Raw genomic sequence first — 24846 nt, 5'->3', positions numbered from 1 at the left:
GGGTAGGTCCTCAACCGTAGCCTGTACCTCCCTCGGGAATCCCAATAAGTGGAGACAGGATACCCAACACATGATCACGGAGGTCGCAATGGAGTGGGCTGCTGTGTCCATGGAATCAAGAGAGGCTTGGAGGACCGTCCTTGCAATGAGAGAGCCTTTTGAAATGTTGGACTTATACGCTTCTCTCCTATTCTCTGGGAGATGTTCAATAAAATATGACATTGTAGAAAACAATGTGTGTATATTTTGCGAGCAGTGCAGAATAATTTGCGATGCGGAATTGCAAGGTGGTGGAAGAATAGGCTTTGCGCCCAAAGAGATCTAGCATCTTCCAGTCTTTGTCGTAAGGGGTGGATCTTGACTGTTGCTGTTTGCCCCTCTGATTTACTGCCTCCACCACCAGTGAATTAGGAGTGGGGTGGGTAAAGAGAAATTCAGTCTTTTTTGCCAGCACATAATATTTTTTGTCCGATCTTTTGCAGGAAGGAGGTTCTGTGGCTGGCGTCTGCCAGATGGTTTTTGCAGGGTGCATTATGGCAACATTAATAGGCAGTGCTATTTCTGCCGATGGGGATGCCTGGAGAATGTCAGTGAGCAGATGTTGGGTGTCAGGGAGCTCAGACAAGGAGATGTCGAAGGAGTCCGCTACCCTCTTAAAAATGTCCTGGAAGGACTTGAAGTCATCCCCCAAAGTGGGGGGGGGGTGGCCTGATTGTTTCATCTGGAGACAGAGATGAGCTATGCGTAGGTGGCAAGGTGTCTCCTTCAGGTGCATCCTCCTGCTTTTCAGTCCCATCATCCTTGGCCTCTGAAGGTGCTGGGTCCATTGGTGAGGGTGGGCAGGTGATCTGGAGACCAGTGGGTTAGGAAGTCTAATGTTCTGGGACCTATAGATGGTCCATGGGTCCCAGTATGGCCAGATGGGTGGGAGGGCAATAGGAGACGGCAGCCAGGATTGGGTCTGCCAGGGTCACATGTCTACCAGTGGCTGGTGATGTGAGCATCCAGCTTAGGAGAGCAGTGGTGAGGGGTGTACATCCCTGTGTTGTCCTCCTCATCATCATCATCACTGGAGAGAGGTGGCACTGAAGCCCCTGGGGTGATGATCTGGCTTGGTCTGAGCCTTGCTAGGGTACCGTCGGTACTGAATAGGGAAGTCCCTGGCATAGAAGAAACTGCCAGGTTTCTTTTCTTTTCTTTTCTTTTCTTTTCTTTTCTTTTCTTTTCTGTTGAAAAGTTGCAGTACTGGGAAGCTCATTGCCGGGGATGGCAGTGCAGTCTGAGAGGAGAGGGTCAGAACTGTCGGTGCTGAGATCTTGCTGATTTGTGCATGTACAGCAGGTGGCACCATTACACTGGTCAGTGCCAGGACATTATTCAGCACGGTCAGCGCCGAGCTAGGAAGCTTGGCTTTAGATCGCGCACCTCGCTGAGAGCCTGCCCGTACCAGGTCCTTGGCTCCTCAAGAAGTCTTGGTACCAGACGTTCACAGTGCCTCTTGGTCCGAGGCTCTCAGTGCCATCGGTACTGGGACAGATTTTTCGCCAGGAGACCATTTCCTTTTAGGCGGATCTCACTTTGGCGATGAATAAGACCAGTGTTAGGTCACCTTTTTAGGGACAAGGTCCTTAGAAGCTGTCTTGGTAGTGGAGCCCTTGTCTGAGGCTCCTGCTGGTGACCATTGAACAGGAAGCATCCTGGATTCTGGGTCGGAGGCTGACCCGAGGAATTTCTCCATCATGGCCGTTTGAAACAAGTATCGATAGCCTGAAGGTCAGGCAGAATTTAAATGCAGGGGAGCCAGGCATGCCCGAGGAAGGGCCAGCTCTACAAAAAAATGGGGTAGCCCATTTTTATTCAGTCATTGTTGACGGAGGTCGGCCGGGGGAAAAACTACACTAAATTTTTTTTTAATATGGAAGAAATTAAAGACTAATGCTAACTAGTTAACTGGGATTTAGAGGATAAAAGAAAAAAGGAATATGGAGGTAAAGAGGCGCTGCTGTCGCTCCGACTCAAGCCAAGGGCAGTAAAGAAGGAACTGGGGGTCGGTTGGCTTTGCATGCTAGGTAACTGCTCGGAGCAGCGCAAGATGGCTGCCCCATCTGCACAGCCAACCAGTTCACTGCTATTACAAATCTCCGATTACAAGCGCAGGGCGCCAAGACACATAAAGTGAAGCACTCACAGGGACAACCCTCGAAGAAGAAGGATTGGGGGTCATGGTGGATAATCAGCTGAACTTGAGCTCCCAGTGTGATGCTGTGGCCATAAGAGCTAATGAGAATCTTGGATGCATAAACAGGAGAATCTTATGCAGTAGCAGAAAGGTTATTTTACCTCTGTATTTGGCACTGGTGAGAACACTGCTGGAATATTGTGTCCCGTTCTGGTGCTCACTATTCAAGAAGAATGTTGATAAATTGGAGAGGGTGCAGAGAAGAGCCACAATAATGATTAAAGGGTTAGAAAAATAGTCTTAGAGTGATAGACTTAAGGAGCTCAACAAAGAAAAGGTGAAGGGGGGACTTCATTACAGTTCATAAGTACTTACATGGTGAACAAATATGTAAGAATGGGCTCGTCAAACTAGCAGAGTACGGTATAAGACGATCCAATGGCTGGAAGTTGTAGCTAGACATATTCAGAGTGGAAATATAGGCTACATTTTTAGACTAATTAACCATAGCAACAATTTACCAAGGGTCATGGTGGATTCTCCGTCACTGACAATTTTTAAAATCAGGATTGCATGTTTTTTTAAAAGATGTGCTTTAGGCATTATTTTGGGGGAAGTTATATGGTCTGTGTGATATAGGAGGTCAAACTAGATGATCACAATGGTTCCTTCTGGCTTTGGATCTATGAATGTACTAGGAAATCTTCTGTAGGGATCACTGACAGAGTGCAGAGTAGATTACAGTGTTTGCCATTTAAAAGTTAGCATTTATCCACTTTTCCACACAGGTGTATGAAAGATATGACAGTTTCCCCTATACTTAAATGGAAAATAACTGTATGTCTCAGATGTGGTAATTGTGCATGGTTATGTACCTTAAAACAACTAGTTTTTCGAGACGTTGTAGTCAGTGTGGATGCACACTTAGAGTGGGATCCACACCAACACATACTTGAATAAGATATGATGACTTTTAAATGGCAATCATGACAGGTCTTTTCCATCTCTAATTATTAACTGAGTCCTATAGTCCCTGATCAGTTTTTACTCAGGAAAAACTCCCTCTGTGCTGAATGATGAAGGATTGTATGGGTAGGAAAGACAGAATTCTTCCTATACTGTAACTTTATGTGAAATGTGAACAAGTTAACATTGCTATGGAAATGTTTTGGGTTTGTTTTTTTATTTCCTCTGTTTTATTTTAAATCTGTGACATTCCTTCCAATATGCAATATGTTGAATTTCTGAATGAGCTTAAAATTAAGGACATGTCTAAATTAAAGAAATTCACACCAGTGAAACATCAATGTTGTTACACCAAAGAAAACCCCTAATGTAGATGCACTGCAATGGCTGTGTTGTTACTGGACTCTGAAACAGTAGACCCATTGAATTTTAAATCTGACCCATGAACAAGTGTACTGTATATTTATTGCATACAGTTACTTGTTAATGCTGCTGTGAGTATTTTGCATGCACAACTGCAGGGCCTACTTTTGAAATATTAGCCCTTCATATTTAAGGTAAAATTATGTAATTACCTGTAACACCAATGACACCCAAAGACAAAAAACCATGAATCCATCAAACACACACCAACGATCCTTTACATAGGAGCTATCCCCCTAAAAGAGAAATAAAAATTAGTGGGTTTTTTGTTTTGTTGCTTCATTACCAAGATAAAAAAAGAAAATCACAAATGATATCCACTGCCAAGAAGGAACAGCATCATTCTCTATCATCTTTAAAATGTCATTTTAACAGATTCCAAATCCCCAATGTCTGGGCTGGAAGATGATGGACATTTTAAATAAATACATAAATAAATCAAATAAATAAGTAAATGATGTATTCAGGAAAGAAAGCTGTAAGCTTCATTTTTCTGCAGCATGCATTTTATTGTGTATTTTGGAGGGCAGGACGGTTCAGACTAGGGTGGCTAGTCACTGAACAGAAATTTACAAGCACTGTCATTTCAACTTTACTTGCTGCACACAATACTTTTACTTCCCTGCCCATGGTCTAAGCTGATGAGGAACTCTTCATTCAGAGGCAATGCTAAACAAACCCAACTTGTCCAGCCTGTGATGTCTGATGATTGAAAAGTAGCTTCAAGCTGTTTGTCTACAGAGCTCAACTGCTGACATTCTATATTTTCCCCTCCGTGTACTAATCATGCCTCCAGAGGAATGAGCACTCAACAGACAAGCTAAATCCTTTGATTGTGTGTGTTGAATAAAAAACACTGATACTTCTTTCTCGAGCATATGAAAACCCTTTGAAATCTGATTTCCTTCCCTAGAGCACCAAAATATCACAATTTATCCAAAACAGGAAGTTTTCTGTGAATGAGGTTTGAGCAGGCATTTGGCCAAAGGTTCTGATATTCAGCCACACTTGAATGATTTTCAAACACCTATTACAAGTCAAATAGTTTTATAAAAGGTTCCTATTTCCTCCCCGCAGTACCTTGGCATGGCTGAACTGGCTCTGCCACTTTTCCTTAGTATTGGAGACACAGATTATAAGGAAGTCATGCTCCCTTCTGGTCTTACAGTAGCACCAACAGTTTTGCCTCTCCTTCCTCTTGTGGTCAGTTCATGTCATATCCTCCTATTACTCTTCCCATCCTGCTTGGTGATAGACACCAATCTCCTCACTTCCACTTACTGCAGATTCCATCTTGCCTGGCCCCGTGGAACCACACCCCCTTCCTGCTCAGAATGTGCTCTGGCAAACTGCAAGTTTACGGTGCTTCTTGACTGTACAGAGGCTACCTGTCTCAGAGTGCCTGTTCTTGCAATTTGTAGGCTAGATCCTTAACGGGAGGCTTTAGCCTTCCCAGAGCATAATAAGCCATTTTTAAAGAATGCAAACTCAGCCATTTTATAAACGAAAAAAGCAATTCTTTTCAGAATAGAGTTAAATTGCTAACACAGCTCTAAAAATGGTACTAAGTACTTTTAATTATCATTAGGGGTTTGGCATTGAGATTCAGGCACATACATAAGTAGATATTCTATCTGTGGCACACTTTTCATAATGTCATCATTGTAATGGCAGATTATTAGCAAAACATAATGGCTAGTAAATCTGGAAGAATCAGTTGACCCATGCTGGATTATATTACCAACAATCTGCTACAATAAACAATCATACAGAAAGTCTGAGAGTGGCACTTTGTACTCTGCCCATAATCTGGCTTTGGCTGAATACTTCTTTCATATTTTCAGCATTTGGCTGTATTCTATAGTTAGACATTGGGGACACCCCTAATATGGATAAAATATTCAATTTCTAACTAGATTGTGATTCAGCATGTAATTTGTTACTGGGGGCATTTCAAAGGTAGGACTACTTCTCAATTAATGAGAAAATCACAGTATGCTTCTTGCATGAATCCTGGCACTGATTTTTAGTACCACTTCCTACTGGAAAAAAATCTAAATATTTTTAAATACTCAATAGGCCTGAAGACATAATGAGATAATTGCATTCCATTCCACCTCTAAAAACAACCTTAGGTTGAAATTCCACTGTGATTCAGGCAATAGCTGTCTGTTCTTACACTTGATGAGAAATATCGCTGGAAGGAATTTTTCCTGAAGGAATCTTTCCTGAAATAGCTGAAATGGTTGATCTGTTAACTTACTACCATTTTCCAATCCCATCTACAGAAAACCTGAAATTAACTAGATTTGTGAGTTGTGCACAGGAATTTGTCTGTAAATGCACCATGGCTTAGTACATCACACCATGGCATATACTGTCCATTGTGTTCTGCAAGATAGCCTTTGGATTGATAAAACTTGTTATAAATATGCTCCCACTCTCTCACTTCGGCATAAAAATGATAACTGGATCTGGATGAAGTATCCTGTCCACACTGACAATATCATTTCTTGGTAAAAGGATTATGGGGAGACAATCCCAGAGTTTCTTGAAAACACAGTTCTCCAGGCCCTTAAGGTACGACTGATATCATTTTTAGCAGAAGTACTATGGGGATGTTCTCTTAGGGCTTGATCCAGGAATATCCCATTGAAGTCAAGGGCATTATTCATGTGCTTAACGTTAAGCATGCACTTAAATACTTTGCTAGATCAGAGCAGAGTGTTCAGCAGCATGTAGGATCAAGCCCTTATTTTCTATTTTTTTTAAATGTGGATTTAGCATTTGTAAAAGACTCAGAATTAGCACCTGAGGCTGCAGTCTTCTATTTGAGCCTAATCCAAAACCCACTGAAGACAAGGTGGATCCTCCCATTGATTTCAATGTCTTTGGATTGGGCTCTTTATGTACAAGATTGAGGGCATAGCTACTTCACAATATGAGCCTCACACTCTGTCCTAGAGAAATCACTGCAGGGGCGTGACTGTGGGACCTTGGTGTTGGAAACTATATTACAGGTTGCAACAACACAGATTGCCCACAATCCCTACCTTTTCAGGCATCCCAAATCTTGCCAGCAATGCCCAGGAAATGGGCAGGGCCAATCAGATAAGGCATATCAGCTAAGAAATGTGCTGATTCAGTCTCTTTCTCAGGCAACCTATGGAGCGCCACTGGAACTAACAGCTGCTCTCGCAACTTGTAAAACTTAATAATTGTGAGACCTGGGAGTTCAATAGACTATATTGACAATACGCGCCAGACAAGTATGGTCTTTTGGGACAGTAAGTGTTAAGTGGATATCCTGGGCAACACCTAGGGGGAACTTAATGCAAATTCCTCAACTCCAGTTATGCAAAAACCCAGCCCTCTGAAGAGAGGGACTTTGTCTGCTGATTACTTGTTCCCAGAGACTGGAGATCAAAGGCCCAAGATGTATAAAGAACCAGGATGATCTTCCAATCTCAGTTCTGGTTCTGAGACAGTTATAATCTTGTAACCATGGGAGAAACCCAGTCGTCGGTTTTGAAGGACTGACACCTACCAAAGCCCAAGATTGGAGTTGGGAATGACCTCTCTGAAAGGCTTTTTAGCATGCATGTAGGTTCTTTTGTTGTTTTTAATATATTTTCTCTGTAATGCTTTCACCTTAAAAATAAATGTGCTTGCTTAGAGCTGTGTGGTAACTTATAACTGTGGGCAATATGCTGGTTATAGCCTCTTGAGAGAAAGCAGAGTGCTTATGTCTGTCTTTGAGGCAGTCTGGCTTGCTGGGGATCGCACAGTGTAAATCAGGGAGCTGTCAGCCTTGAAACCCTAGTCAGGAGGGAGAAAAACATTGGTCTCCACCCAAGAGAGGTAATGGCTGAGAGCCACAAGTCTAAAAGTAGGCACCGGGATATAATTGCCTTGAACTGTAGACACCTCTCTTTCAGCACTTGAGAAGAAAAAGCTTCCCCTAACATGCTGCCATCTCTTGCCTTTTAATGTTTATGTACAGTATGTCACAGTCAAGCTATCTTAGACTAGAGCTAGACCATGTACATGAAGTTCTGGGTGAAGCATGTGTATTAAGTGAGCTTGAATGTTGTCCTTATCTCTGCAATGCTGATATATGGTATTTTGAGTTTTGAATGATCAAACATCTTGCTGTTGCCTGCTATCCCAACACAGCAGAGAAGCCAGACCTGACTGTATCTATGATTACAACCATCCACCTTGGAAGAGCTTTAGATTAATTCACCATGATAATGTTGCCTAAACTCAGGAAGGCAATCTGAAATAGAATGAGAGATTTGCTTAGAGCAAAGTGCTTCCTTTCTTATTTAAAGTAAGAATAGTAAGCAATTCTGCTTATCAAATAATTTTTCAAGTTTTCAATTAATTTAAATGATTTTTTCTGACTTTTGCTCTAGTTTATTAGCTAAAATAAATAAGAATAGAGACATTCACTCACTTTTGCACTTGTTACTTCCCATTGGAACATTGCTCTCATCAGGATGTCATTCAGATGGGTAACAATATACTTTCCTGATTGTAACAGCCACACTAAAAGATAATCTAGGAAGTGGTATTATTTTTTATTTTCAGTAAATCAGTCCAAACTAATAAATCTCACCACAATTATTCATGGCTATGATCTCATCAAAATAGAGGTGCAGGTGTCACAAGTTTCCATTCACAGCAGCATGAAAATAAAAATAGTCATTTAAAAGTAAATAGATTTTAGGGGGGAAATATTTAATTTTAAGTGATGAATTTATTTTTCTGGCTACCTAGAAGTAATTCTTTAAAGGTTAATTGGTAACAAATATTGATTTTCTGTTAAAGGTGGATTACATTTTATATTGCTGACACTACTGATAATAGAATACATAGAAAAAACAAAACAATAGGATTCTACGTCTTAATTTTTTGTCTATTTTCTGAGCTAGCCTTTCACACTTCTGAATCTTTTAAAACTTATTTTATCATAATGACTGTTAGTAAGTTTTGAAATTCACTGCATTACTGAATTCAGTATGTTTTGTTCTAAAGAACAAATGTGGACTTTGGGGACCCTTCCTCATTCCAATGAAGTCAATGAGAATTAAGAAAACTATTTACTTAATTTAAAACATATTATAAAGTGGAAATATACCGAACATTGTTTCCTAGCCATTATCCTAAATACAGAATTTTACCTGCTGGTAGTCAACAGCAAGTACAAATGCAGTGCCAATAGTACCAATGCAAATGCATGGTAACAGTGGGCCCAATTTGAGGGGTCACATGTCATTAGAAACCTCCAAAAAAAGAGATACAGATAGACAAGTCCGGGGGGAAAAGACCCAGAAATAGATGGAGTCTGAAAGAACTAACAGAAGAGTAAGCCAGAGGCTGAAAATAGTAGAAATAAAGAAGTGGGATTGTCCAAAATAATTTTCTAACTTTTTAGGGGGAAAAAAAAGAAAAGAAAAACCACAGTTACCATGTGGCAGCTAGTTTTCTCTTTTTAGCCCTGCCTTTCAATTCCTCTCGTCTCTTATATTCTGCCCCCCCCCCCCCCCCCCCCATTGTTGTTATTATTCCTTATCTTTTTCACTCTTTAGACTGCTGGGGTAGGTGTCTGCTATCCTGTTTTTATTCCACCTTTGGGGATGCTGACACTTGTGAGGGTATGGTAGGAAGCTGTTCTTGCAAAGTGTCCTACCTTTCCACATCTTCTTGATTGTGTAGGATGGTCTGGTAGTGCCCTCCCCCCTCACTACCTCTGCACCCAGCTCCCCCTTCTCTCATGCCCTTATTTCAAGAAGGTGGCAGTAAATGGCAACTTTTCTGCTAGGTGCTGCAGATATATCCTTTAACAACATAAGAATGGCCATACTGGGTCAGACCAATGATCCATCTAGCCCAATATCCTGTCTTCTGACAGTGGCCAGTGCCAGGTGCTTCAGAGGAAATGAGCAGAACAGGCAATTATCGAGAGATCCATCCTCTGTTGTCCACTCCCAGCTTCTGGCAGTCAGAGACTAGGGACTCCCAGAGCAGAAGGTTGTATCCCTGACCATCCTGACTAATAACCATTGATAAACCTATGAATGACGTATCCTCCAGGAACCTAATTCTTTTTGAACCCCTTTTTAAGCCCTGTTATAGTTTTGGCCTTCACAACATCCCCTTACATCTCTGAAATGTCAGAGCCACATTTTTTAAAAATTATTTTATTGAGATTATTATTTTATTGAGAGATAAAGGAGTTAAGGGGGTCTTGATTACAGTCTTTAAGTATCTACGTGGGCAAACATATCTGATAATGGGCTCTTCAATCTAGCAGAGAAAGGTATAACATGATCCCACGGCAGGAAGCTGAAACTAAACAAATTCAGACAGAAACTAAGGACTTGTCTATACTTACGCGCTGGTTCGGCGGCAAGCAATCGAACTTCTGGGTTCAATTTATCGCGTCTTGTCTGGACGCGATAAATCGAACCCAGAATTGCTCCCCGTCAACTCCGGTAATCCTGCTCAGCGCGAGGAGTACGCGGAGTCGAAGGGGGAGCCTGCCTGCCGCGTCTGGACCGCAGTAAGTTTGAACTAAGGTACGTCAACTTCAGCTACGTTATTCACGTAGCTGAAGTTGCGTACTTTAGTTTGAATTGGGGGATTAGTGTAGACCAGGCCTAAGGCATACATTTAATTGTGAGTGTGATTAACCCCGGGAACAATTTACCAAGGACTGTGGTAGACTCTCTATCACTGGTAATTTTTAAATCAAGACTGGATGTTTTTCTAAAAGATCTGGCTCTAGGAATTATTTTAGGGAAGTTCCATGGCCTGTGTTATACAAGTGATCAGACCAGATAGTCTTAATGGTCCCTTCTGGCTTGGGAATCTCTGAAAATATTGAAAACGAGAGTCAGCAAAATGCAGCATAAAAAAATCCAGATGAGGCCCAGGTGCCTTCCCTTAAGTCGAATTAGGCAGCAGGCCATCAGTTACAGGTGCCCTGGACCACCACCCCCCCCTCCAGCTCCAGCTCTGTGACAATGGTGCTTTTGAATGTCGCCATTTTTGAGTGACGTGGCATCAGCAAGACATTTGATTTTCAGAAAGTGTTAAATACCCACTCTCTGAAAATCAAGCCCATCTTTAAGCTTCTCTTTAAGCACTATAAAAGTGAGACACCCACATAATCACTAGTCACTTTTGAGAAATCTTAGACATTGGTAGAGGGCTAAAAGTTCCCATGACACTGTCAGAAGAGTAGGACTCAGATAGTTACATGTTTAGAGGGTTGGTTGGCCTGTTTGAAAAGGAGTGTTGATTATTTATGTAACTACTGGATCCTGGACATCCTCACGTGTTCTTCACTGTCATAGGTCAGAGCTGCATGTGGTGGTTCTGGCACCATATGTGTTGAAGCCTTTTGAGACAAGGAATCATGGACAGTCCATCAATCCATTGGACAGTGTCTATCAATTCTACTGCAAAGCTCAATGTGTAGGGTTTCGTATAGCAGTAGGATGTTGATGTGGGCAAGTTCAATCTCCCAGGCCTAGCCTAACAATTTCAAACCACTTCCAACCTTGCCCACAAAACAGGAAGTAAAGAAGAGACAGTCTGAAAAGCCTCATCTGTCTTCCAGTTGTCAAAAACCGCAGCTGTCAAGCCTGCTTCTCAACCCTGCCAGGTGTCAAAAGCATTAGTTTTTTGCTGTCCAGCTGTCAAACCCTCCCACCTTTTCTCTCACCCCATCCCCAGCTATTACATTTCACAGTCCACCCAAGAGATAAACTAAAGCCATGGCACACATGGCTCTGAGGCGCACAGTCTATCCCAGTCTATATTCAGCCATCTCACTATGTATACATACCATATCCGTTACTATGCCAAATACAAGAGAGAAATTCAGCCCAGCATATTTTATCATGTCTTATAAACTATGTAATTTGTTCATTCTTAGATAGATAGATAGATAGATAGATAGATAGATAGATAGATAGATAGATAGATAGATAGATAGATAGATAGATAGATAGATAATCCCTCTTGATGAAGCTTACAAACATGTATGTTGTCTTAGATACCTAAATAACTTTGTCTCAAGCTTTGCAGAATTCTTGGCATTCTGTTTAGGAAGCTTAGGAAAGTTTAAATAATTGTTCAGATAACCAAGTAACCCTTAACTAAGGCAATACTGACAACTTTTTATAGGTGGTCACTGTATTAGTCATTCCTCTGAATAATTATAGTATTGTTTCAAAATCAAAGTTATTTTTTAAATAATTTGTTAAACAGTAAGAAAAAGACTGTTTATTAGCATTTACACAATGGTATGTCTTAAAATAAAATGTTTTCACCAACACTGCAGGAATGTCCTATTAAAATAACTCCCCATAGTGGTAGTTAATCCATATTTGTAAAATATTTTGCCCTATAATACAATGGATAGTGCTGTATATGAAAGGTTCTAATACATATGTACAAGGGAGGCAGAACTAGGATTGCTATGGGAAGCTTAGCTCTAAATAGCATTTGTGGCTGTAACATCACTTCCTTGTCATTGAATTAACTCAGGTTATGCAGTCTTTGGAAGCATCCCTTGACTGAAAATTCAGGGCAGTATATGAGTGGTTACAAATTTATCTATACCATAAATAACATATGTTTATGGCAATCTTGTATGCTATATGAAAACATTGAAACAAATCACTTAATGTTAATAAAAGATCCTTACAGCAGTACTGATTACTATGAAGTGCACAGTGCTTAACTGACACAAATTAATATTTGCAAGAGCTCAGTAAAAAGATATTTTAAGATGGGCCAATTAAGTAAATTTTATTCTGAAGACCAACATAAATAAAGAAAACAAAAAGCAGCAGATGTTCTCTAGGTTTTTTTAGGACTCTCATAAAACAATATATATAATCTTCCATTTCAGCACTTAAATCGTTACAGCTATGATCACTACAGAATCCTTAATTATTTCATTATTTGCAGTAGTAATAAATTAGATTTTACAAAATGATTTACTGAGAGTTTCTTGGATTATTTTAGAGATACTAACAAGGAAGTAAGTCCTTATTTCACTCAGAAAGACCAGTGAATTTTACTTTTAACAAACACTGAATTTTTACAAATTTACAAAAGCAAGCACATTGAACTTACATTTTTCACTAAATCAGTACATTGCAATAAGAGGGAAATTGTGAAGTGCCCCATTTTGTATTTTATGCTCTGCTACTGACATGTTAGCTACAACAACTGTGCATTTTAAAATATTTGTAAGTGTTCAGAGATAACAAATTCTATATAAGCTGTTCTGCTGATCAATCAAATATGATTCCATTTCACCTACCCCAAGTTGCACACGTGGTGAATACACAATGACAATTCTCGGGCAGGTAAAACTTAGAAGAAAATAATCCCTTTTTAAGATTTAAGAATTAATACTTTCAATACATCATACTGACAGACTTCTGAAAAAAATAGATGATAAAATATTACTCAAGTGTATCTGAAGTGATTGAGATATGTAGTTACTAAAACAGCAACAAACAAGGGGGATTGAGGGAAGAGCTCAAATCATTAAAACAGAAAAACAATGCTTGTAGGCTAGTTATTCAAATCAGGGATATCAATCATGTTTGTGATGAAAGACATAACACTTAGAAGCCGTCAATCATATCTGCTATGAAAAATGGAGAGGTCTTAAACTTACCATTCAAGCATTAACAAACACAGGCATAATACAAATTCTCCTGAAACTAATTATATTGTTGGACCAAATTCTCAAAACTGTAAATCAGAAACTGTCAGAAACTGCTGAAATCCAATTAAAAGATTCTACATGTATTCCAGGTGCTTGCATGTATGCACACAAAAGCCTCCTGTCCCATAGCCACAGGTACTATGGCATACATGTTAAATGCCTCTATTCAGGAAGTGAAAGACAAGGCAGGTGAGATAATTGGACCAACTTCTACTGGTAGAAGGCATAAGTTTTTAAGCTTCAGAGAAACTTTATTCAGATCTGGGGAAAGTAATCAGTGTATCTAAGCTAAAAGTTAGAACAGATTTTTAAGCATAAGGGGTTTATACATGCTGTAGAAGACCACTAAAATGAAGTGGGCAATTAAGGTTAGCAAGCAGTGGGATGAGTTACGAATTGTTGTAACGAGCCATAAAACTAATGTTTCTGTTAAGTCCATGGTTTTTAGAGTCTAGCATAGTTATGAACTTAAGTGCCCAGGCTCAACTTTTGACGGTATTGTGCAGATTTCCTTTGAGGATGAGGACTGAGAGGTCAGATATGGAGTGATCACTTTGTGAGAAGTGTTCGCCCATGGGCGATATGATGTTTTTGTCTTTTATCATTTTTCTGTGAGCGTTCATTTGAGAGCGTCATGATTATCTAATTTCACTCACATAGTTATTGCTGGGCATTTGATGCACTGGATCAGGTACGCCACATGTAGTGATAGGTATATAGATCTTGAAAGGTGTGGTGTAGAGGGTATTGATCAGTGTTGCAGTGGAGATATGTCTGCAGAGTTTGCATATGTTATTCTGGCAGAGTCTGGTGCCATTTTGAACTGGCGTGTCCTGGTCTATGAAGGGCTTGCTTCTGATGATGAGCTTGGGAAGGTTGGGATGGGCGGTTGTCTGAAGACCAGAAGAGGGGGGTTCAGTAAAGATTTCTTTGTCCCCATCAAGTATGGGCTGTAATTATTTGATGTTACTCGGTATGGGTTCCAGCGTGGGATAGTTCTCCACCAGAGAAAAAGATCCCATCACAGAACAGGCCACCCAAATACCCTGGGAGAACCTGCTTTCAATGCAGAAAAAAAAATCAACCAATGACCGCACACCCCAAGATATCTCCTATCAACCCACACTCAAACTCATACGGAGTATCATCAATACTGCATACATCTATTCAGCAAGGATAATCTCTATTGTTTAACTATTTATTGTTTTTCCATCTTACCCCTTCAGAAAGCTATTTTTATCTTAAATATTTCAATAAATTTTCCATCCCTATTTTTATCCTCAAATGTTCATATTTATACATTTCTAATACACCTCTACCTCGATATAACGCTGTCCACGGGAGCCAAAAAATCTTACTGCGTTATAGGTGAAACCGCGTTATATTGAACTTGCTTTGATCCACTGGAGTGCACAGCCCCGCCCCCCCGGAGTGCTGCTTTACCGCGTTATATCCGAATTCGTCTTATATTGGGTAACGTTAAATCGAGGTAGCGGTGTATTGACAGAAGGGAAATTTGTTGAGGACTTGATCAAGCACTCCCTTCTAGCAGGCTGCTTTTAAACACATATGCAAAATTTCCACTCCCTTAGTGTGGCATACTGTGAATGGGTTAGCTCCTACCTTCCAACCCAAATGCCACTGTAGTTCATTAGTACTATATGTTAGAGAAGTTTTTGAATTATTTAAGGTGAAAATTTTAATCTCAAACATTAGCACTTACATCATTTTTAAATAATTCAACAGATTTTTTTCAAACATGGCTTGTTCTGTAGACTCATCCTGATTTAAAAAATCAAGCAAGAACCACGAGCACTATCCTATATCTTTCCAACAAAAAGACTATGTAGGCAATTCTAATTTGTATTCTATTATGGACTTGATTAACTGAAAAATTATTTATATTAGGAAAAGAAACCATATTTTATAGAATAACCACCTTAATGAGAATTTAATATTCATCAAGGCAGATGTGCCCCCCCCCAACAAAACTATATATTTTAAATGAAAGCTTTAGTTTTTACAGAGCGCTCACTGATGCAGCATGGGATCAGTGTTGTATCTTAGTTTCCCCTCACTTGTGCATTTTGCTTCAGAGCTCCATTTTCTCATCCATACTATTTATTCTGATGGACACCAGCTCTATCTTCCAGGTCAAGGATCTCAGTCATGATCGTAACTTACCATACCTTGCTTAAAACTGTTCACACATCCCCCTAATTGAATTTTCATCACAAAGAATCTTATGACAATCAACCACATGGACATACAGTAGCAGGCTGTGGCTGAAAGAAGTCACACATTCTGTTTTACTATATGATAGTTTTGAAATAATAACTGATGTCTTGATCCTGGCCCATGTATTTACGACACAAAGTGTTTTTCTCCAAAAGACTCTTTTCTTATGAAGATTTTTGCTAGTTTTCAGAATAAGTAATTTTGATCATGAAGCTGAACATCCATGTCTGCTCCATCTCCTAACAACTCTTTTTCCACCCCCACCTGAGTACATTTTAAATATCTTAAAAAGATTACATTTTGAACAGCATGTCTAAAATGATGGCATATAACAACCCCAATATTTCCTTTCCCTTCTCTCTTATGTCTGCATACAGTTGGGGAATCTGACTTGAAGCTGACAATCCAGTTAATATTTCTATCATTTTGTGAAAAGGGGTAAATTAGGACAACTAGTTTCCCCTTCATGTTTAAGTGACTAAAGATAGGAAGTTTAATATCATGCATGTATGTGATTATTCAGGAGTTAAAGTATTGGACGATGAGGAAAAAACCTTAATTGTGAGAGGTACTAAACAACATATATCTAAACATCTATAAACCAAGACACTCTCCTGGAATTAGTGTGACCATGTTGGCCAGACTAGTTGACAGCAGGTAGGTCTCAGAGTAAAAGTCAATTGGGAAGGTGGCTGTAAAACGCTTGGTCTCCAACACACATATAGATCTGGAAATAAACGCCCTGGACCACCAATAAATAATTTGCTTTAAAAAACAAAAGCAAACAAACAACAAAGTGTCATACCTTCATCACTCTTTCCACCAAAAACCACAAGCCCATCACACTCATCAAGTGTGGAGGAATATGAAAAAGTAAACACGAAGGCACGGTAGCTACAAGGAGCCAGCTGTGGCTTCCTGAGTCAGAGCAGTGAAGCCATGGGGTAACATACAGCAGGAGCGGTCCTGCTCTAAAGGACAGTGATGGCACAACTGGTATAAGGTCCTTTACACAAGCAGATGATTGGGGTAGCAGAGCTCAGGTCCACTCAACCTCTGTTGTTCCAGACATGCTCCCAGTCTGCGCCTGTCCCCACTACCCTCTTATAGCAGGGAGGCAACTGGTATAAGAGGTAGATATACTGTCTCTGGAAGCACTACGCCAGCAGCTAATCCTCCTACACAGTGGGAGTATTCCACGAGAAAGGCCAACAAGTTTGAAGCCACTCTGCACTGGTTTTAACAAATCAGAGAATCCACACAAAAGTATTGAAGTCAGTGAATATTGCCAAGTCCCAGCCAAGTAAAATCTGACATATCCACTTACTATGACATTAGTTTGAGGTAAAGTATAAAAATCTTATAATGACTCCCAAGATGTAATTGGTTTTACAATAATACAGATTACAAAGACAATCTCTTTGGGTACGTCTATACTTACCTTCGGGTCCGGTGGTAAGTAATCGATCTTCTGAGTTCGATTTATCGCGTCTTGTCTAGACGCGATAAATCGATCCGGAATCGATCCCGGAAGTGCTCGCCGTCGACGCCGGTACTCCTGCTCCGCGAGAGGAGTACGCGGAGTCGACGGGGGAGCCTGCCTGCCGCGTCTGTTCAAACTAAGGTACTTAGACTTCAGCTACGTTATTCACGTAGCTGAAGTTGTGTATCTTAGTTCGAAGTGGGGGGTTAGTGTGGACCAGGCCTTTGACATTTTATCATATCGTCTGTAAACCAAAATGTGTCAGACCTGTATTTAGTTGGTCTACAAGATGAAGAACTCTCCTATCTTCAAAATATTCATTTTACTTTCTAATACACCTTTTTTTAAAATGATGGTAATACCACAATGCTTGGTCACCTACTATATAGTAGCAGCAAGGGTCTGCAATAAATACTGTAGGAACTATGCTAAGTAGATAAATGGTATAATAAATGTGTCCCCTCAGCTTTCACGGAGTGTGAAAACCATTCTATTCCTCTCCCATTCACTAAGGGGAGAATTTTCAGCTTAGCCATCTGCTTGTTCATTCCATTTCTCTTCCAGCAGCATGTGAATTTTTTTGCAAACGTACATATTTTCCTATTCACTGCCTAAGATTTTAGAATGTTTTCCTCCTTTAGTTATTTAAGAATACCAGCATGGCAACAGTATCCAATCCAAGCAGTTTACTTGGAATGCCCTCTTCTCTTCCATCACCTAATCCAAAGGTGGGAATATAAAATGCTCATAAGCATATGGCACCCATGCAGACTCTCTAAGATACCTATACTTGAAGCAAATTTGTTAGTCTCTAAGGTGCCACAAGTACTCCTGTTCTTCTTTTTGCCTATACTTGAAGAATAGATTCATGATACCTTGTCTTCTGCTTCTGAAGTTATTACTAAGCATGAGGTAATTTTCATTACACAGTGATTTAAACAAATATATACCCCCACACACACATGAACACATACACACACTCTACACTGAAGAGCTGAGAGAGTAGGCTTTCCACAGCTTTATTTGCATAACCCAGTGGATCAGGTAATTTCACATATATTGCATTACTGAGTATCATCTTATCCTTCCTCTCACTGTAATTCCCCCTTTCCTCTCTTCTTTCAGTTGAAGAGGCCATCCAGTCACAAATCAGTTTGGAGTTGAGAAGTCCACCATTGGGGCTGCATTAACGCAAGTGTGCAGGGCCATTAATCGCATCCTGCTACAAAAACTGTGACTCTTGGAAATGTACGTGAAATAGTGGATGGCTTTGTGGCAATTGGATTTCCTAACAACGGCAGGGCAACAGAAGGCACGCGTATTCCAATTTTGGTCCCGGACCATCTTGCGACAGAGTACATCAACAGAGAAGGGTATTTCTTTATGGTATTGCAGGTGCTGGTGGATCACAGTGTTTGTTTCACTGACATCAACACAGGATAGTCAGGGAAGTACATGATGCATGCACCTTCAGGAACACTAGGCCAGGACAGAAAGCTGCAAGCAGGGACTTTTTTTCCAGACCAGAAGATTCCAATGGGGGATGTTGAAAAGACCCAGTGTACCCTTTATTCCCATGGCTCATGAAGCCATACATGGGAAACCAGGATAGCAGCAAAGAGCGCTTCACCAATAGTCTGAACAGTTGCACAATGACAATTGAAAGTGTGTTTGGCAGATTAAAAGCTCTTTGGCGCTGCCTTTATGCCAGGTTAGATCTAAATGAGGAAAATATTCCCATGTTCATAGCAGCCTGCTGTGTACTGCGTAATATTTGTGAGGCTAACGGTGAAAAGTTTTCCTGGGGGTGGAGCATAGAAGTAGATCGCCTTAGGTGCAGGAAACATTCCACCCTGAGGATGCTCTCTCTTAAAAGTATTTCCATCTAATATGGGAGGACCCAGGATAAAAATTAATTTAGCAATTCCATCCTGCAACTCCCTAGAATTCCTCTCTCAGCTGAATGAATTATGAGGTCTGGCACTAGAATCACTGTGACTGTGCACTGGGCAACTTTACTGCCCATATCAATGATGACGACTATTGTCTGTGTTACATGGGCCCTTGTTAATGTGCATAATGATGAGGACTCTTTTGTTAACCTGACCTCTAGGAGAATCATGGAAATGTCCTAGGTGGTTTCTGGTTCTACTAATATATGGGCACATTTTGGTTATGATCTTTGAGATTGGGTTTGTGATAAATAAAGTGTGTGTGGTGGGGGGAGGAGAGCTCCCTTTGATGGACACCCAGTTAGCTGTGAAATCCCTCTTGGTAGCTGTTCTACTTGCTTTACCTGTAAAGGGTTAAAAAGTCCCCCAGGTAAAGAAAAAAAAGTGGGCACCTGACCAAAAGAACCAATGGGAAAGCTAGAACTTTTTAAAATTGGGAAGGAAACTTCCCCTTTGTCTGTTGTTCTCTCTGGGCTGAAGAGACGGGGCAGCAGGTATGCCGTGTAAAGTTTGAACAAGATATGAAAATCATCAGATCATATCTAGAACTATTTTTAACAACCCAAATATGTAAGTAAATTAGGAATGTTTAGGAAGACACGATTCAGTTTATTTCTGTTTATTTTTTAAGGCTTGTGGACTCCTCTGTGCTAACCCCAGATGCTTTTGTTTACTTGTAACCTTTAAGCTGAACCCCCAAGAAAGCTATTTTGGGTGCGTAATTTTTTGGAATTGCTCTTTTAAAATCTAGCAAAAGCCTAAGTTCCTAATGTATTTTCTTCCTTTTTGTTTTTAATAAAGTTTACCTTTTACAAGAACAGGATTGGATTTTTGGTGTCCTAAGAGATTTGTGCATATGCTGTTTGATTAGTTGGTAGCAACAGCTAATTTCTTTTGTTTTCTTTCTCCACTCTTCCCCGGAGGGGCAAGGGTGAAAGGGCTTGAGGGTACCCCATAGGGAGGAATTCCCAAGTGCTCTTTCCAAGGTCCAAGGGGTTGTGGGTTCTTTTTGCATTTGGGTGGTGGCAGCGTTTACTAAGCCAAGGTCAGAGAAAAGTTGTAACCTTGAGAGTTTAATACAAGCCTGGAGTAGCAAGTATTGATTTTTAGAATCCTTGCAGGCCCCCACTTTCTGCACTCGAAGTGACAGAGTGGGGATTCAGCCTTGACAGGGTTGGATACAGGGGTTATTATAAAAATGTTGTCATGTTCAGATCATCAGCCCTATTCTTCCGCTCACTATGGTGACAGACTCATTTTGATGGTCTGTTCTCAGAGCCTAACAGAACTGATTGGATTCTAGATCCCTGAGGAATAGTACTATCCAGCCACTAGTCATATTAGTCTGGCTTAACACCTGGGAATATAATACAAAGCATGTTGCTATGTCTGCTGGATGATCTCCTCTGAGTGATGAACAAAGAGCAAATGTGTAGACTGATCTTATTAAATATCTCAGCATTCTTTGTTACAGTTGACCATAAGGGTTTGTGGAAATTGTTTACACAGTTTGCTACTGGAAAAAGACTTTCCACACAGTTCCATTCATTCCTTTCAGACAGGACCCAGGAGGTGGTTGTGGTCAACAATTTTTCATCCTTTCCAAGCACTCTCTAAGAGAGTTTCATATTGTCATCTCAGGAGAATTTATTTTCCCCATTAATCTCATTTATATTAATTTCCATTTAGAAATGCTGTATTATTGTCAGCTTCCGTACACACAACTTTACATCAGTATGGTTCCAGTCCTGCAAAGGCTTAAGCACATACATAACTTTATTCACATCCAGAGGGATAATTGACTTATGTCAAAGTTATGCATGTGCTATTAAATATCTTTATATTTTTAGCTGTTTTCTCAATATATTCATTCAGTAGATCGGTTTGCCAGAAGCTGGGAATGGGCAACAGAGGATGTGGATCACTTGATGATTACTTGTTCTATTCATTCCCTCTGGGGCACCTGGCATTGGCCACTATCGGAAGACAGGATACTGGGCTAAATGGACCTTTGTTCTGACCCAGTATGGCCATTCCTATGTTCTTAATTCTAAAATATATAATAGCTACTTTTATTCATTTTTGCTTATACGAACTGTGATTATAGTGAAACTAAATTTCGCTTTATGGTCACTGTATTGAGTTTCGGTAATGAATGATGTGTAGTGTAGCCAAAAATAACTGTATTTTGTCTATATTAGTCTAGCAGTATGTGTGCGTATTGATTATTTTCCTTTTCATATGATGAAATGAAAAGTTTTTAAAATTAACAAAGAAAAAATATGAATAAATATTTAAACAAATTATGATAAATAAACAGGCACTTCATAAAGAAATCTCTTTCATAGCTTCTGAGGGCAAGAATTGGGCTCTGGAGCTCCCTTACCTTCCCCCCACCCAGGCAGCGCAACACAAGGGGCCTCCACCTAAATCTGGAGGCTTACCGAGACAGGCCTTGTTTATTTAAAGACCAAGCCCCCCGTGACCCCAGTGGGCAGGGGAGAACTGGAAAAAAAAGCTAGGCAGCACTGTAAGTGGTGGCACACCTTTACAACTGTCTAGAAACTAGACCAGAAAACTGGTGCCTGGGACTCCTAACACAAACCCAGTTAAGTTAGGGTGACCAGATGTCCCGTTTTTAAAGGGACAGTTCCGTATTTAAGCCCTCCTGCAGATGACCCAACTTTTTCTTAAAAACGGGCAAATTGTCCCATATTTTCTGTCTCCCCCACCATCAGTCCTAGCGGATTTTGCTGCTCGCTGGATCCCTGCTCGCCAGCCACCCGCCCGAGTGGGAGGGTCTAGTAGCCAACGATGAGGGTGGGTGTGCAAGGCTGGTGGCGGGGCGAAGATGTAGTGCATGGAGCTGGCCACTCCCCCTGCTGGTCTGTCAGCGCAGCCCCCGCCGCATGCCGGCTCTCAGCCAGCAGCACCCCGCCCCCCTGTCCCATTTCGGCCGGCACTGGCTGCACGCTGTGAGCTGCAGTGGCTGGTGAATGTGGGCAGGCGCCAGGTAGCATCTAGTTATGTGACGCCTCTGCTGCCCGCCCATCGGCCCTTTACATGCTCCTCCTCTTGCTGTCCTCTCCCTGCTTTGCCCCATCACCCGGCCCCAGCCCCACTGCTCCTTCATATCTCCCTCGACAAGGCGCGTCCCGCTCTCAGTGCTGTGGGGAGAACCAGCTCCTGGTCAGAGCCCCGGGAAAGCCCAAGACCCTCCTGCCCAAGACCCTCCTGCCTGGGGCGCTGGCGAGGAGCTGAGCCCTGCATGTGCCAAAAGCCCTGCACAGCACTGGCATGGGGAAGCCTCTCCGCCCTCAGCTACGCTCTGGAGTGCTGGGGGGGAGGGAGCGATTTCTAGCCTGTTCGTACCCTAACCCTGCAGGCTCCACAGAAGCCCCCCGGGCAGGGGCTTAGCACCCTCTTCACCTGCCCTGCCTGCCATTGGTCCTGCCCCCAGGGAGCATGGGGCTGCTTCATCCCCTAGGCATGCTCCCCTGCTTAGACACCTCTCTGGAGGGTTCACTGAAGCCCCTGGAGTCAGGTTCCCTGAGCCCTGGTGCACAATGCATCCTTAGAGCTTAACCCCTTCCTGCCCGCACTGCAACCAGAGGCGACTTGGTTATGTCCGTGGCCAGCAGCAGCCTGGAGGCGTTAGCTGCCTTTTGGTACTGTGCATGCAGAAAGGGACAAGCTGCTTCCAGTCACACAGAGGAGAGGGGAGGGAAGAGAAGAGCTCTGCAAAGACACGAGCTAGGTCCTCCATCTCTCCTCTCCCCCGTGGCTGGAAGCCACTCCCTTCCCTTCCCCCCGCACAGTGCCAAAAGGCTGCTGCTGACCACACTGTGTTGTGAACCTTGACAGAAATCGGGGGGGGGGGGCATGTGACCCCACATGTGCCCCCACGTGTTGTCTTGGAAAGACAAAGTGCCAGCTACCAGGAGACGCGGGTCCATCCCGGGGGCCCAGCCAGGCTTGGAGGGCGGCGAGCACCGGGCAGAGAGGGTCAGGTCAGTCGGTCACTCCCCCTGTGTGGGAGAGATTTACAGGTGTGTGTGTGTGTCACAGATTATGTCACTCTCCTATCATATACCCAACACCATATACCAGAAAAAACTCGACTCAACGCATTCAGCCAGCAAATTGGACTGAAAATCAACCACAATAAGATAGATATCATGACCTTTAATATTGCCTCGCCATCACCAATACAGGTAGAGGATTATGTTCCCACCAATGTAGAAACATTCAAATACTTGAGCAGCACCATGAGCCAGGACAGTGGAACAAGCCAGGACATCCAGAACAAACCCAATAAAGCCAGGAATACCTTCAGGAGCTTAAATACAGTCTGGAAATAATCAACATACAACAATAATACCAAACTCAAGATTTATCAGACCTGCATACTTTCAATACAACTTTATAGTGCAGAATGCTGGGGAATGAGAAAGTATGACATGTCCAAACTGTCTTCATTCCATACAACCTGCCTCAGAAAAATCCTCTATATCTTTTGGCCCAGAACAATTGCAAGCCAAGATCTATTGACACAGTGCAGCCAAGAGGATCTGAGCACCATCATTGCCAGGAGGCGCTGGAGATGGATTGGTCATGTGCTGGGGATGGAAACTGATTCCATCACCAGAGTCGCAATAAGATGGACACTTGAAGGCAAGCGAAAACGAGGCTGCCCAAAAACAACATGGCGAAGAGCTGTGAAAGCTGAACTGAAAAACCTGGGGCACAGCTGGGGAACCATTGAAAGACTTGCCAGAAACAGACAGGAGTGGAGGAGCTTCGTCACTGCCCTAAACGCCAGAGTCATAATAGGAACATGATGACGATGATGATAATGATACGCGTGTCACCTCTCCCTGTGTGAATCCTAAAGCCTTAAAAATAAGAAGGTAAATAAAAAGAATCCAATTACGCAGTATTTCTTTTTAACAGGGGCTGTCAACTTGATGTTAATCTGAACATTTGTACTGCATAGTTCTGATTGATTGCCGTTTAACTCGCTTGAATACGAGTAATTTGACCAGATGTCCAGTATTCAACATAGGGAAATATGGTCACCCTAAGTTAAGTAGTAAAGTCTTCTCGAAAAGTGTGCAAAATTGTTCCTCTGAATAGCAGGGCAAACTCACTGCATTATCACTGGTGCCAGAGCAGACAGAACTACAGAGAGAGGAGGGGTGGATAAAGTCCGACTGAAGTCTTCAGAGTTCCAAAATCAGGGGAACTCTAGCCTCCTCAGCCAATCCTATATTAAGAAGAGAGGGTGCCATGGCCACTAAACCAAATTATTCCAAGAGGCCCCAGTTCCCACCTCATAGAAGATCCTTCACTGTGAACAGCTCTGCCTAGACTAAAGGCATGACTACATCCCCCCTCTCTTGGGTCTCTGACACAGGTTGGCTCTTTATCAGTTGCCTCAGCAAGTTAAGGAATTTACACGTTCTCAGCCTCTCAAGACAGCCATTCTCCAGTCACTAGCAAAGTTTCTGAACCTGATGCTGGAAACAGCAGCCAAGATCAGATGCTGTATTCAGATCAAGAGAACACTTAACTCCCCAACTTTCTTGAACAAGAACATGGCTGGTTTCAGAGTTACAGCCGTGTTAGTCTGTATCCGCAAAAAGAAGAACAGGAGTACTTGTGGCACCTTACAGACTAACAAATTTATTAGAGCATAAGCTTTCGTGGACTACAGCCCACTTCTTCGGATGCATATAGAATGGAACATATATTGAGGAGATATATATACACACATACAGAGAGCATAAACAGGTGGGAGTTGTCTTACCAACTCTGAGAGGCCAATTAATTAAGAGAAAAAAAA

At 41.7% G+C, this 24846-nt stretch overlaps 1 protein-coding gene across 1 annotated transcript in view; it reads right to left on the bottom strand.

The window, feature by feature from the left end:
* Positions 1–205: 205 nt before the first annotated feature.
* Positions 206–24846, bottom strand: part of LOC117879836 (sodium leak channel non-selective protein-like) — a 51856-nt gene continuing 27215 nt past the window's right edge. The window contains exons 4-5 of the mRNA XM_034775299.1: positions 3721–3804; positions 206–577 (exon numbers count right to left, since the gene is read on the bottom strand). Coding sequence (XP_034631190.1) covers positions 206–577; positions 3721–3804 — 456 coding nt within the window. The remainder of the gene's footprint in view (positions 578–3720; positions 3805–24846) is intronic.

The sequence above is a fragment of the Trachemys scripta genome, chromosome 1, assembly GCF_013100865.1.
Source record: "Trachemys scripta elegans isolate TJP31775 chromosome 1, CAS_Tse_1.0, whole genome shotgun sequence".
In the NCBI taxonomy this organism is placed as follows: Eukaryota; Metazoa; Chordata; order Testudines; family Emydidae; genus Trachemys; species Trachemys scripta.
The sequence above is the reverse complement of the archived record's forward strand: the minus strand, read 5'-3'. Positions and strand labels throughout refer to the sequence as shown.